This window comes from Thalassophryne amazonica, chromosome 21 (genome assembly GCF_902500255.1).
Source record: "Thalassophryne amazonica chromosome 21, fThaAma1.1, whole genome shotgun sequence".
NCBI classification, from domain to species: domain Eukaryota; kingdom Metazoa; phylum Chordata; class Actinopteri; order Batrachoidiformes; family Batrachoididae; genus Thalassophryne; species Thalassophryne amazonica.
The window spans coordinates 16,784,301-16,799,980 of NC_047123.1; the positions used below are offsets into that span (position 1 = coordinate 16,784,301).

The 15,680-nt window shown below is 40.7% G+C and overlaps 1 protein-coding gene across 4 annotated transcripts in view; it reads left to right on the forward strand.

Moving 5' to 3' along the window:
- LOC117502552 (oocyte zinc finger protein XlCOF6-like) overlaps positions 1 to 10,521 on the forward strand; it is a 32,922-nt gene extending 22,401 nt beyond the window's left edge. For 2 of the 4 annotated variants that reach the window (XM_034161586.1, XM_034161585.1), the window contains exon 3: positions 7,309 to 10,521. In XM_034161586.1, the coding sequence (XP_034017477.1) occupies positions 7,377 to 9,914 (2,538 nt within the window). In that variant the 5' untranslated portion in view covers positions 7,309 to 7,376 and the 3' untranslated portion in view covers positions 9,915 to 10,521. Of the gene's footprint in view, positions 1 to 6,436; positions 6,744 to 7,308 lie in introns of those variants that run through there. The other 2 variants (XM_034161587.1, XM_034161584.1) reach the window with 2 other exon arrangements.
- Positions 10,522 to 15,680: the final 5,159 nt, after the last annotated feature.

Here is a 15,680-nt window from a genome sequence, read left to right on the forward strand (position 1 = left end):
TCCACTGTCGATTTTGCAAAGTTCTCCCACCTACAACAAATGAAGGGGTCTGTAATTTTTATCGTAGGTACACTTCGAGTGTGAGAGACAGAATCTAAAAAAAAAAAATCAGAAAATTACACTATGATTACACTATGATTTTCTGTGTTGGGTCGATCCCATCCGCTGTGTTCACAGCTGGACACCGTTCTTTGTTCTAATGGCTGCCAGGTGCTCTGCGCTGGACGCTGCATATATAAAGTAATTATCTAGTGGTGTATTGTAATTTTTTCTGCAAATTGGCCTTGAAAATAGCTCTAATCACTTCCTGAATCACAGAGGAGGCTGCAGCCGGAGCCGTTCGCGCGCGCACACTAACAAGCTGCAGAAAGCGTTTTGGCCATCTAAAAAGTTATTTATTTGTCATGTTTACATTGTTATGGCTTGATAAAACAGTTGCATGTTCTTTGCTTCTTGTGTGCAGCTGTTAAAGTATTTATTTTTATGTTTATAACATATTTAACTTCTTGTTATAATCCTTAAGACGAGCTGCGCTCTGATGCGATCCGCTGACATCACCACTTGCTCTGTTCACTTCTTGTTTTCTCCACTTGAGCTGCACGTTGTGTTGGAAATCAGATCGCGCCACATAGCACGACATTTTTGTGCGAAAGATTTTTTTGAACATTTCAAAATTCTCTGTGCGCAATAGCACACACCGGCGCCCCTCTGGCATCCTGTCTGCACCAGTTAAAGATGAGTTTACTCTCCAGCACGACACAGGCTGTGATGTGTCGTGAATCAAAAACTGACCATATCCTAAGAGGTATGGGATATGGCCAATACTGCTATGAACACTGCCACCTACTGGCCAGTAGATGGTAGTAGAGACTGAAAATTTTCTAAAACAAATATTCCAAATAATCCATGTCTGCTATGTTTAATCTGCGTGGAATTTAATAAATGCAAACCGAATTTGGACAGTTCACTCTCCTGGCATAAACGTTTTATTATTGCTGTTAAAAGCTCACCCTGCATCCCACAGTCAAGTGGTATGTCTCTTTTTTCAGGACAATATATATGCTGTAGTGGTGTTTTATAAGTGTAATAAAGGTTTACATTCAGAAATAAGAAAAGAAAAAATAAAGCAGAAAATAATTTTCACACACATTTATTCAAAACACACAGTAATCTATAATAAACAACTATTTTGACACTTTATAAAGGTAGTTTGGGCTCTTGCACAAAATAATTTACAAAATAAATGTTCTAAAAATAAGCACAAATGCACATTTTGAACAATATATACAAAATGGTCTTTGCGTTTTGTTTGTCTTGATGCCACATCTCAAAGCAATTTCTCTCTGCTATTACACAAAAGCTTACAACACAAACCTTTTTCTTTCCTGGAGTTTGACTCTCTCTTGGAATGTGTTCCTGCACTGTAAACAACCTATATTCATAGTTTAAGGCCCTGCTAACACCCCTCCCCCCTTTCATTCAAATGCGTAAACGTCACTTTACGACTGAGAGCAAGAGAGGCTTATTCAACAATATTCCCTGGCCAAGTAGTGAATCATTTCTCCCAGTGTCACTCTTTGGTCAACCACGTGAGGTTGTATGAGGCCTTCTTAAGCCCCTTTCAATGCGATGTAACTCAATGCCACAAGACCGCGAGGGACGCAAAGGACAAAGCGAATCGGATGCCAAAAATTAAATGTTTAATTTTTTTGCGTCCTGTCTTGACGTAGAAATTAAGTGGTTCAATGCAAGCCAGGGCAATGCAACGGTACTCAATGTGACTAGAATCCACACCCTCACAATACAATCTTACCCGATGACAGTTTATGATTTCTTCTGTGTTCCATTGTTCCCGCAGTATAAATCACACAGGATTGTTTTTATACCGTGTACACAATGCAGTAAAACTACACACTCAAAAAGAGCACAGAAAAAAAATGCTGATTGCAGCCTGACTACTGCTGCAGCTCCTCGCTCTTAAATTCTCTCACAACTGTGTTTAAATAAAGTCCTTAAAAGTCCTGCTCACAGACTGATTGCCAGAGATGGGACATGTCCACATCCAGTAAAAAGTCCAGACATCTCCAGTCCACTCACGGACCATTCCTTCACGCGCACACGTGAACAATTAACCCCTTAACACCCATTGTCGCATATATGCTACAATCTCTGACTCAAATATGCAACTTACCAAATTGACCTGTATGCCCGTTGTCGCAAATTTGCAACATACCATCATTATTATTATAACATTATAACATAAAGTCATTACCAGAATACCCAATATTACTATCTAGTTTTTGTGCAAAAGTGAAATTAATAATCTCAACATTATTTACCATCTACTTAAAGGCAAAAACACACACACAAAACATTTTTTATATACAGCTATATAAATTCAGGCGTTAAGGGGTTAAAAGAAAAAAAACTGTCTGGCTGCTGCAGCTCCTCACTCTCCCCTCAAACTCTCTCATCACTCTGTTAAATAAAGGACAAAAAAGGACATAAGTCCTGCTCACAGACTGATTGCAAGAGACAACACATGTCCACATCCAGTATAACTCCAGACATCTCCACATTTACTCGCGGAGGGTTCATTTGCGCGCATGCGCACACGGTCAAAGGAAGAAAGATAAACTATAACAGAACTCAGTGCAGACCTGCAGCTTAGCACAAGAACAAATATAAACTAGAGAAATCAGAGTGTACGGTCTGGCTGGCTTTAAACTCCTTTCACACCGTGCTTCAAGTTGCTTTATGTGGCGTCATGATGACGCAGGAATGTCTGCGACAGGTGCACACAGCAGGGGGGCAGAGAGGAGGTGAGGACGCAGCCTGCAGGTCGTCTGCACAGAGAAATCAGAGTGCATAGTCTGGCTGCAGCCAAACTGCATTTGTTCTTGTGGTGAGCTGCAGCTTTGCGCTCTGAGTTCTGTTATAGTTTATCTGTCTTCCTACAACCACGAGCTACGTGCGTGTAAACGAACCATCCGTGTGTAAATGTGGAGATGTCTGGTCTTGTACTTAATGTGGATATGTCCTGTCTGTGAGCAGGACTTTTATGGACTTTAACACAGTGATGAGAGAGTTTGAGGGGAGAGTGAGAACTGCAGCCAACGAGTTTTTTTTCTTATAATTGTTCACATGTGCGTGCGCCAACCAATCATCCGTGAATGGACTGGGGATGTCCAGACTTTTTACTGCATGTGGACATGTCCTGTCTCTGGCAATCAGTCTGTGAGCAGGACTTTTATGGACTTTATTAAAACACAGTTGTGAGAGAATTTAAGATCGTGGAGCTGCAGCTGCAATCAGGCTGCAATCAGCAGTTGTTTTTTTTTCTGTGCTCTTTTTGAGCGTGTAGTTTTACTGCATTCTGTACACAGTATAAAAACAGTCCTATGTGATTTATACTTCGGGAACAATGGAACACAGCAGGAATCATAAATTGGCGTCGGGTAATGTATTGTGAGGGTGTGGCTTCCAGTAACGTTGAGTACCGTCGCGGTGCCCTGACTTGCACTGAAACCACTTAATTTATGTGTCGAGCACAGGACGCAAAAAAATTAAACGTGTTTAATTTTTGGCGTCCGATTCGCTTCGTCCTTTGCGTCCCTCGCGCTGTTCTGACGTTGAGCTACATCGTCTTGGCACTGGATTGCTTCCATGTGGTGTCGTCATGATGCCGCACGACACAACTCAAAGTGGGCCCGGTGTGAAAGGGGCTTTACGCTGATCACCTTCATTCATATGCGCAATGCTGTGCTTTTACGCATGGAGCCAGCAGCCAGAGGGCGATTCAAACAGCATTCACATGCCAAAGAGTAACACATTACTTCTACAAACAATCTTTGGTCTACCATGTGAGACAGCTCTGCCCTACAATTGGATATTGAAAAACCATGTGACGGTGAACCAGTTCCGATTGGACACTCACATTGTGCACGTCATCACACAGCTTCTATGAGGAGTACAAAGATGGTGGACGGCTGGCTCGAAAGTCCGCGGAGTTAACTTTTCAGCAAAAAAAGTAATTTTCTATCTCATCATTAAAAGTTATTTAGAATTTAGTAAAACATGTACTCAGCCCTCATATACGACTACGTTGGCCCTAGAGGGTTAAATTAACGTCATGTCTGAAGTTTTATAAAGTGAAAATATCAGTTTAATGTTTTAGTTTTAAAGTAATGCACTAATTTTGAAGGTTTTAGTGTGGACATGCTGTGACCAACTGCATTATGGGTGATCTCTACATTCACAACAGAATAAATGCATTTGAGATGCTCTGATCAGGCTCCACACGGACACCAGTATTAAACTCTTTGTATATTGTGCCTAAAACTCTCGTGAATATATTCTCTGGTTTTATAGATGTTATTGTTTGTTTTATGTAAAAATGCCAGAAGAAGCTCAGGTTGCTTCTCCATTATTTTCAATTGGAATCATTGCAGTCGATTCCTGTTTGCACTAGTCCTGCTTATGTCAAACACTGTCTGTCGTCTTTGTTCCAGAGTAATATATATATATATATGTATATGTGTATATGTATATATGTATATGTGTATATGTGTGTGTGTGTCTGAAATTCAGTTTGAGTTTATTAAATTCCATGCATTTAAACGTAGAAGACACAGATTATCTGGAATTTTGTTTTGGCATGTTTTCACGGTCTCTACTGCCATCTACTGGCCAGTAGTGTTCATGGCAGTATGAGTGTCTGGACACCAGTAAATGGCAGTCTTCTATTTATTTTGACCCCAAAATGAATACAGACTCATTTAAATATGCACTAATTTTGAGGGGTTTTTGTGTTCCAGGAGATGCTGAAAATGTATCATGAAATAAAAAATTTATTTGGTTTCTGGGATCCCACGGGGCCCGAGACCCTGGCTCTTGGTGGCCTGTGCCACCCAGACCCCTGCAAAATTTCTTCGGATTTCACAATTTTCATTTCACAGCCCTGATTATATCTGTTTTTGTTTTTGTTGTTGTTGTCGTTATTTATTTATTTATCTCACTTTAGCTTTGCTAAGGGATCCGAACATTTAGATTATAATTTTTAGACTTAAGTTTATATCACGATATATATACCGTTACCGTAAAGGGATTCAATTTATAGTGCGATATCAATAAAAACTGCATCAAAGCCTCTTAAATTTGTATAACTAAAAACTGATCCAAAATGATGGTAAATTCAAGTTATTCCTCTTTAAACCAGTAAATTTATTAAATTAACGAGCAATCAGAGATTTCTGACATCCGCCAATCCGGATCTCCAAAATTCATTGGAGTCTTCCATGCCCTAATATCTATTTGTGGTTCAGTCTGTGAAGTAGATTTGAAGTAATCGGTCAAAACGTATATAAAGTGAAATGCTGATCCAAAATCCAGATTTTGATCCGGATCAACTCCAAAATTCAGTGGAGTCTTCCATGCCCTAATATCTATCTGTGGTTCGAATTTGGTGAGAATGTCTGAAACAGTTTTGAAATAATTATTCAAAGCCTATATGAAGTGAATCTTGATCTAAATTCTGGATCCGGGTTCAGATCACCTCCAAAATTCAGCGGTGTCTTCCATGCCCTAATATCATATATATATATATATATATATATATATATATATATATATATATATATATCAAAAGCAAATTTGGTGAGAATCCGTGAAGTAGTTTTGACATAATCCTTCAAAGCATATATAAAGTGAAATCTTGATCCAGAATCCGGATCTGGATCACCTCCAAAATTCAGTGGAGTCTTCCTTGGCCTAATATCTATCTGTTGTGCAAATTTGATGAGAATCCGTGAAGCAGTTTTGACGTAATCCTTCAAAACCTTTATAAAGTGAAACTTGATCCAGAATCTGGATCTAGATCCAGCTCGCCTCTGAAAATGATTGGATTCTTCTATGGCCTAATGTCTATCTATGGTGAAAATTTAATAAAAATCCGTTTAGTTGTTTTGATGTTATCCTGCTAAGAGACAGACAGGCAGACAAACAAATAAATAAATGCTGGTGATTTTATTACATCCTTGGCGGATGTAATATTTTTTTGTACAACATTGAATAGTTCATAGGTTAGAAAAAGAAAGTTTAGTAAGAAAAAAAAATCAGGTTTTGGCTGATGATGTGATGTTTTGGTGTTCTGAGCATCTGTTCTACTGCGATGGAAAAAACTGTCTGAAGTCCAGATTTAATTGGCGACCCCTGGTCTAGATAAACCAGAGGTGGGCAGCTTGTTCCAGAAAGGGCCAAGAGGGTGCAGGTTTTCTTTGCAGCCACTGACTCCACCAGGTGATTTCACTGATTAATATCACGTTGAGCAGATGGAATCAGTTAATCAGTGAAATCACCAGGTGGAGTCAGTGGCTGCAAAGAAAACCTGCATCCTTTTGGCCCTTTCTGGAACAAGTTCCCCGCCCCTGAGATAAACAGTGCAATCTAACAATTACCTTATCATTTAGGTTTGTGGCTTCCTGTTAATACATTCAACAGCTACATATCTTCCAGCACTTGTTTACATGCCTATATCATGCATTACACCTCTGAGGTCCATTCATGTGCCCATGTGTCTAACTGTACTTTTTGTCATGTTTCTATTAATAGATCAATGGAACATCACAAAGACATCATTGTCCACTTCCCGAAACTACAAATTTTCAACTGTAAAATGCATCTCTCCTCTAGATGATCTTTATTCAACAGCCAATCGTAGAGTCCAGAGAAGGTTACATGGGTATGTCTCCTCTCTGTCTCTGCTAGAGGCTGCCCTCTGGCTGCAGGATCTGTTAGAGGCAGATCCACACTGAAATACACTTTGAAATGCTCATAAACATTGATTGAACGCTCTGCAAATTGGTGTTTTTTTTTTTTTTTTTCGTTTAGTCTTACAATAAGGGCAGCATGGTGGCTTGTTGGTTAGCCCTGTTGCCTCACAGAAAGGTCATGGGATGGATTCCCACCTGTGGCCTTTCTGTGTGGATTTTGCATGTTCTCCCCAGGTTTGCGTTCGTTCTCTCCGGGTGCTCCGGCTTCCTCCCACACCCAAAGACATGCAGGTTGGGTGGATTGGAAACTTTAAATTGTCTGTAGGTGTGCATGTGGATGTGAATGTGTTTCTATATTTGGCCTTGTGACAGACTGGCATCCTGTCCAGGGTGTACCTTGCCTTATGCCCTGTGCCTGCTGGGATAGGCTCCAGCCCCCTGTGAAACTTAGAATAAATTTGTTGTGGGAAATCAAGTGGAGGGATGGTTATTTTCATTGTTTTCAAAATGTAATACTAATTTAATTGCTTCCTTGTAGACATGCAGCAGCTGTCAGTGTGTCAAGAATAAATTATCCCTGAGAAGCGTGGGAGTGGTCTTATTGACATGGAGAATATCAAAGAGGAACAAGAGAATTTCTGGTCAAGCCGAGAGGAACAGCAACTTCACCAGCTGGAGGAGTCTGGTGTCATTAAGTTCCCTTTGTTTCTTGTCCCTATCAAGAGTGAAAAAGAAGAAATACCAGTGTTATCACAGCTTTATCGAAGCCAATCTGATGAGAGCGCACAGGCAGAGTCTCCAGCAAGCAGCTCATTTGCACACAGAACACTGACAGCACAAGCTGATGGAGAGGACAATAAAATACCACAACCAGACAACTCTGGTCCATATACTGATGGCAGGAATTCAGACATTTCTGAAACTGAGACTGATGACAGTTTTGAGTGGTATCCAACACTGACATATTCAAATCAACACAGGAGTGAAAAACCAGTTGCGTGCCTTGAGCATTGTGAAAGGTGGAGGCAAAATGACAATGAGAAAATGCAACCCACAAGTCATACAGGTGAGGAGCCATTTGGCTGTTCCAATCAGGAGGAACAAGAACTTCACCAGCTGGAGTGTGATATCAAATTACCTTTGACTCTTGTCCCTATCAAGAGTGAAAAAGAAGAAAAACCAGTGTTATCACAGCTTTATCAAAGCCAGTCTCATGAGAGCGCACAGGCAGAGCCTCCAGCAAGCAGCTCATATGCACCCAGAACGCTGACAACACAAGCTGATGGAGAGGACAGTAGAATACCACAACCAGACAGCAACTCGGGCCCATATGCTGAAGGCAGGAATTCAGACATTTCTGAAACTGAGACTGATGACAGTTTTGAATGGTATCCAACACTGACATATTCGAATCAACACAAGAGTGAAAAAACAGTTGGGTGCCTTGGGCATGGCAAAAGGTGGAGGCAAAATGACAATGAGAAAATGCACCCCACAAGGCATACAGGTGAGAAGCCATTTGGCTGTTCCAATCAGGAGGAACAGCAACTTCACCAGCTGGAGTGTGGTATCAAGTTACCTTTGACTCTTGTCCCTATCAAGAGTGAAAATGAAGAAAAACCAGTGTTGTCACAGCTTTATCGAAGCCAATCTGATGAGAATGCACAGGCAGAGTCTCCAGTGAGCAGCTCATATGCACACAGAACAGTGACGGCACAAGCTGATGGAGAGGACAATAGAATACCCCAGCCAGACAGCAATTCGGGCCCATATACTGAAGGCAAGACTTTAGACATTTCTGAAACTGAGACTGATGACAGTTTTGAATGGTATCCAACACTGACGTATTCAAAACACAAGAGTGAAAAACCAGCTGAGTGCCTTGAGCATGGTAAAAGGTGGAGGCAAAATGACAATGAGAAAAAGCACCTCAAAAGTCATACAGATGACAAGCCATTTGGTTGTTCTGAGTGTGGCAAAACCTTTGGACGAAAGAGCTATCTCAAAGCGCATATGAGAATTCATACAGGGGAGAAACCATTTGCCTGTTCTGACTGTAGTGAAAGATTTGGAACAAAGGCCAGTTTAATTGCACACATGAGAATTCATACAGGAGAGAAACCATTTGGCTGTTCTGAGTGTGGTGAAACATTTCGACAAAAGTGTAATCTGAAGGCACATATAAAAAGGCATAAAGGAAAGAAACCATTTTGCTGTTCTGTGTGTGCAGAAAAATTTAGATATAAGGGCAAACTTAATCAACACATGAGAATGCATCCAGGGGAGAAACCATTTGTCTGTTCTGACTGTGGTAAAAGGTTTGGAAAAAAGGGAATTCTAGATGTACATAAGAGAACTCATACAGGAGAAAAACCATTTGCCTGTTCTGACTGTGGTGAAAGATTTGGAAGAAAGGACAACCTAAATGCACACATAAAAATTCATACAGGAGAGAAACCGTTTTGCTGTTCTGAGTGTGGTGGAACATTTCGACAAAAGTGTCATATTAAGGCACACATTAAAAGTCAAGAAGGAAAAAAACCATTTCGATGTTCTGTGTGTGCAGGAAGATTTAGATTTAAGGGCCAACTTGATGAACACATGAGAAGGCATACAGGAGAGAAACCGTTTGCTTGTTCAGACTGTGGTAAAAGGTTTGGAAAAAAGAGAATTCTGACTGAACACAAGAGAACTCATACAGGAGAAAAACCATTTGCCTGTTCTCACTGTGGTGAAAGATTTGGAAAAAAGTACAATCTAAATGTGCACATCAGAATTCATACAGGAGAGAAGCCATTTGGCTGTTCTGAGTGTGGCAAAACCTTTGGACGAAAGCGGTATCTCAAAGCGCATATGAGAATTCATACAGGAGAGAAGCCATTTGGCTGTTCTGAGTGTGGCAAAACCTTTGGACAAAAGAACTATCTGAAAGTGCATACGAGAATTCATACAGGAGAGAAACAGTTTGGCTGTTCGAAATGTGGTGTAAGATTCCGACACAAGAGTAATCTTACCACACACATGAAAAGTCATAAAGGAAAGAAACCATTTGTCTGTTCAGAATGTGATGGAAGATTTCGACAAAAGAGTAATCTTAATGCACACATGAAAAGGCATAAAGGAAAGGGAAAAAAATCCAAGTGAAATAAAATAAAAGGCAGAAAGGGTCTGGGGCTCATTCTATAAAGAAGTAGTCCACAAGAAATGAAAATTAGAGAGTAAGAAATTATTTGGTCATCCTCGCTGTGGCAAAAGATTTGGAAGAAAACAGAATTCATGCCGAGGAGAAGCCCTTAAGGGCCCCTTCACACAAAGTACAAATCAGGGCGAATCACGGCGGAACAGCTTTCATGAGTGAACCATGAAAACAATGGGCTGACGGTAGGCGTGAACGAACCCGCTGCGACAGTTTCATGCACGACACTGTCGCGGTGGGAACACAGTGCGAGCAGCTAGAGTATATGTAACCACGTTGTGCAGCTGCTGTGAAAAAAAAAAAAGAAAACTACATGCCACCCATGGGATTCGAACCTGCAGTGTACAAAAGCTCTGCCAGCCACAAACTTTACCATTGTGCTACTACCATTGCTGTCCTGTAAAAGGTGTGGGAAAAATGCTTGAAATCAAGGACATAAACAGCAAAAAGCGCAGTGATAACTGACCAAACGGGATTTGTTATGGCGTATTTATGCTGATACGTGACTGAAAGTGTTGTATTTGTCGCAGAGAGGGGGAAAAAAACAATCAGGCATCAGAAAGACAATAAATACAGTACAATTTGTCACCATTAAGCAACAAGAAAAACAAAAATACTAAGCTCATCGAAAACCACGAGCCCTAAGCTTCACTAAAAGACCCAGACTTTAGATAAAGTTGAGGCCGCGGCCCGCGCTGTTTCCTAATAAATTGAATTAAAAGAGTAAAAAGCGTAGTAATGTACTATGCCAGTATGCTCGCCATACAAAAGGGAAAATAAGTGCATCTTAACTCTGTACTTGAAAGTCTCCACAGAAAATGTGCACACCCACCAAGCCTGAAATATGTCACTACGTGTAAACCGTATTGGCTTGCGCGCTTGGCGGCCGTTGTTTACACTTTTTTTTAGCTGCAGAAACTTTGATTAAACACAGCTCTTAGGGACTTGTCGATATGCCTGATCAGTGTGTCGCAGCATATTGCACAAACACAAGGGCGAAAGGTTTTAGCCTTTTCAAGTCCAGGCAGATTGATCGAAAGCCGTGGTGTTGTGCGATGCACGAAATGTCAGGCTGCCGCTCGCACACACGCATTTGCTCCCGCAAGCAGACACTTTCCTCTACCGTCTCCATGTTCTCGCACCGCTCACAGGAACACCTAAAATGTCAGCCCCAAATAATATGTTCACAGTAATCTTGAAATGGTCAAGGAACTTGTAAGAATATCAGTGCAATACGTAGTAAACACGGCGGCGGCATGTTCACTGCTGTTTTCGGCGATCTTTTTCGAAACTTTGGCCATTTATTTCCTATTCTTTTGTGAAAATAACGTAACTAAACACGGATGAATGCAATGCCAGGCACTCAAACGGCAAAAACCCGAAGGTAATGACGGTGGTCCGCAAGTAATAGCTACACTATCACGGCTCCGGAACAGTAACAAAGGCAGTAAACAGACGCTAGAATCGAAAATGCTATAATTAGAGTGTTATAAACAGCAGCAACAAAAATCAAAGCCTCCCTTACCATTCATACCACCATATTCTGCAGCCTTTCAAAATCTTGCCTCTGTTTTGGCTCTGCAATAAACACCATCGTCATTATTTTCGCTGCCAGAATGCTCCTGGTTTGAATGTTCGTCCGAAAGATACGGCTCCAATCTGTAGGGTCTAATCACTGCTGCGACATCCTCAGGATCCGAGTCAGAAATAATCCACACTTGAAGAGGAGTCAGAAAAGTTCTTGACCTCATCACTGTCCATGCTGAGGTCTATCTGTTGCTGTTGTCAATCAAACAGACAAAGACGGGACTTTACACGTTGTGACGTCACGGCATCACGTGACCACTGATAGAACGCTGCCAGCGTGCTTTCCAAGAAACACACTTTTGAGAAACTGTACAAACTTTATTTCTCAGTGATAATAATTAAAACCGCTTTCAACTTACTATACTGTATGTATATTTTGATATATCAGTTTTACCTAATTTTGTAGGTGTCATATTCACTTTAAAATCTGATCTCACAGGGACAGGAAGCCAGTGAAGAGGTGCCAAAATGGGTGTAATGTGGTAAAACTTTCTGCTTTGTGTCAAAAGTCTGGCAGCAGCATTTTGAATCCTAATGCTGGACTGCGGTAAACCACAAAATAGAACATTGCAGTAGTCCAATCTAGAAGAGACAAACGTGTGAATCAGGGTCTCGGCATCAGCTGCCAGACAGAATGGGATGAATCTTTGCTATATTTCGCAGGTGGAAGAAAGCAGTCCTCATAATATCTCTTGTGGAGGTCAAAGGGCAACGTAGGATTAAAAATTACCCCAAGGTTCCTCACTTTGGTCAGTGTGATGTATGGCACATGAGCCTAGGCTAAGCGTTAGCTGGTCAAATTGATGCCGATGTCTCACTGGCTCAAGAACCATCATTTCAGTCTCATCAGAGTTTAAAAGTAGAAAATTGCTAGACATCCATCGTTTCACTGATGCAAGGCAATCTTATAAGGATTTTATATGGATGAGATTATCAGTTCGAAAGGGAGAAAAGCAGGGGGCCTAAGACAGATCCCTGCGGAACCCCAAATTTCATGTCACTAAGGTTAGAGGTAGTGTTATTGTACAAAACACAGAACGACTGGTCAGGTGTGACGTCAACCACGCACAGGCACTCACAATAATCCCAAGATTATTCTCCAGCCTATCGAGTAGAATATGGGATTGAACCGCTGCTTTTCTCCGGTGATATCAGATGTGGTTTTGGCTTGGTATGCCGGTATCCCGGCGAAATGATCTACCTGTCGAGAGGATCTCCACTGCACATGCGCACTTCATGCTGTTTCATGCGCTTGTGAATCAGAAGCAGTGCGTCCACAATTTGTTCATCAAGCTCCGTGAAAGCCATTTAAAGATGTCAGTCGTGACTCACCTTTCTGCTGATTATAGTCACTAACCAGGACTCTTTCTATTTTTGCGAGCAAGAAGTGAGAATCATCTGCTGCCGCAAGGCGCTTTATATTGTAAGGCAAGGCCATACAATAATTACGTAAAAACCCCAATGGTCAAAACGACCCCCTGTGAGCAAGCACTTGGCGACAGTGGGAAGGAAAAACTCCCTTTTAACAGGAAGAAACCTCCAGCAGAACCAGGCTCAGGGAGGGGCAGTCTTCTGCTGGGACTGGTTGGGGCTGAGGGAGAGAACCAGGAAAAAGACATGCTGTGGAGGGGAGCAGAGATCGATCACTAATGATTAAATGCAGAGTGGTGCATACAGAGCAAAAAGAGAAAGAAACACTCAGTGCATCATGGGAACCCCCCAGCAGTCTAAGTCTATAGCAGCATAACTAAGGGATGGTTCAGGGTCACCTGATCCAGCCCTAACTATAAGCTTTAGCAAAAAGGAAAGTTTTAAGCCTAATCTTAAAAGTAGAGAGGGTGTCTGTCTCCCTGATCTGAATTGGGAGCTGGTTCCACAGGAGAGGAGCCTGAAAGCTGAAGGCTCTGCCTCCCATTCTACTTTTACAAACCCTAGGAACTACAAGTAAGCCTGCAGTCTGAGAGCGAAGCGCTCTATTGGGGTGATATGGTACTATGAGGACCCTAAGATAAGATGGGACCTGATTATTCAAAACCTTATAAGTAAGAAGAAGAATTTTAAATTCTATTCTAGAATTAACAGGAAGCCAATGAAGAGAGGCCAATATGGGTGAGATATGCTCTCTCGTTCTAGTCCCCGTTAGTACTCTAGCTGCAGCATTTTGAATTAACTGAAGGCTTTTCAGGGAACTTTTAGGACAACCTGATAATAATGAATTACAATAGTCCAGCCTAGAGGAAATAAATGCATTAATTAGTTTTTCAGCATCACTCTGAGACAAGACCTTTCTAATTTTAGAGATATTGCGTAAATGCAAAAAAGCAGTCCTACATATTTGTTTAATATGCGCTTTGAATGACATATCCTGATCAAAAATGACTCAAGATTTCTCACAGTAGTCATAGTGGCTTAGTTGTTCGCACTGTTGCCTCAGAGTAAGAAGGTCATGGGATCGATTCCCACCTATGGCCTTTCTTTGTGGAGTTTGCATGTTTTCCCCGTGTTTGTGTGGGTTTCCTCCGGGTGCTTTGGTTTTCTTCCCACATTTAAAGACATGCAGGTTAGGTGAATTGGAAACTTTAGAATTACCTAGGTCTCCCTTGCAGAAATCTCGATCTCAGTGGGATTAACCTGGTAAAATAAAGGTTAAATTAAAAAATTAAAATTATTCATATCTCCCACTTGATTGGTTTGTAAACTAAAGTTACTGTCCCTCATGTAAATGGAAATAAAAAAATCTGTGTTGTGAGACTGACTGATTAACCATTGGTCCTCTTAATGCTGCCGAATAAAGTTAGAAAAATATTTAAAGATTCGACCTTCCAGAATCAAAAACTTCAAAGTGAGTTGCTGTATTAAATCAAATGATGCGTCTTTCCAAACATGATGCAGACAACAAATTACAACTGACAAAAAAAAATTTCTTTTACCCAAAATGAGATGTCCTCCATTCATTATGAGTTACAATGATCTTGACATGCACAGCGAAAGGAAATGCTTTGATAAAAAATCAATAACGTCACATTTATTGCTTGTAGTGCAACCAAACTCACATGACACATCAGTGGACTCCCTCTGGTGGTACTAAAGCTCTTAAATGGGAAAAATAAACTTTTACATAATTTTGGGGATTTTTTTCAATAAATATGAATAAAATGTCTAGCTTATTTTTTATTGCTTGTATTGCAACCAAACTCACATCACACATCAATAAACTCTCTGACTGTACTTGTGGGGGGCTGCGGGGGGGGGGGGGGTTGTCTGCATTACATTTGGAAAGAGGTGTCATTTGATTTAAAATAGCGACCACATGAAGAAGGTGATGTCTGTGCATCAATACAATTGCTGAACGTGGCGAAACTCCCCTCAACCATTGCTGTAATTCGTATTTCAACAGCAGGTGTTTTGAGAGTTTCATATATATTTTTTTAATTTACCCTGGTTTTATACCTGGTGTTCATATTCTGTTGACTTGACGAAATTTACATTGTCGACAACATGATTAGGATCTTAAAACCAATTAAATACATTTATTTGTAGTGCCGGAACAGGCATGCACTGTGATGAGACTGTCAGCCCAAGGCTGAGGTTTCAAGTAATTTATATTTTGATGAAGATGGTCAAGACTCCATTCTGAAACAGACTGAAAGAAGAAACTCTGGACAACCTCCTTATGATTTCTATAGAAGATGATGCATAAACATTCAGCTTGCAATAACTGGGTCAAGATGGATAAAAGAAGAATTGACTTTACTGCTTGACCATTCTTTAATCAAATCTATGACAGAATTGTTCAAATAACTGTTTTAGTTTCAATAAATGTTATTGTTAGCTCATGATTTGGGTGTTTATTATGATCTTAACTACCTGATTGTCCATTATTTTGGAAACATGTTATGTAAAAGGTAAAAATATGGACTATGTTAATTCCAGAGCTATTTGGTATATTTTGATAAAGAAGGTCCTTTATAAGCAAAGCTTCTGGGGGGTTTTGCTCTCACTGGGGCGTCGATGAAGATGTACATGAAAGCGAAAAAACTCTGCATTGATAAGCCGACACACACCATGATCACATTCGAAAAAGACTGGCTGGGAATGTCCCTCATATTCAGTGGCTTTTAAATGCT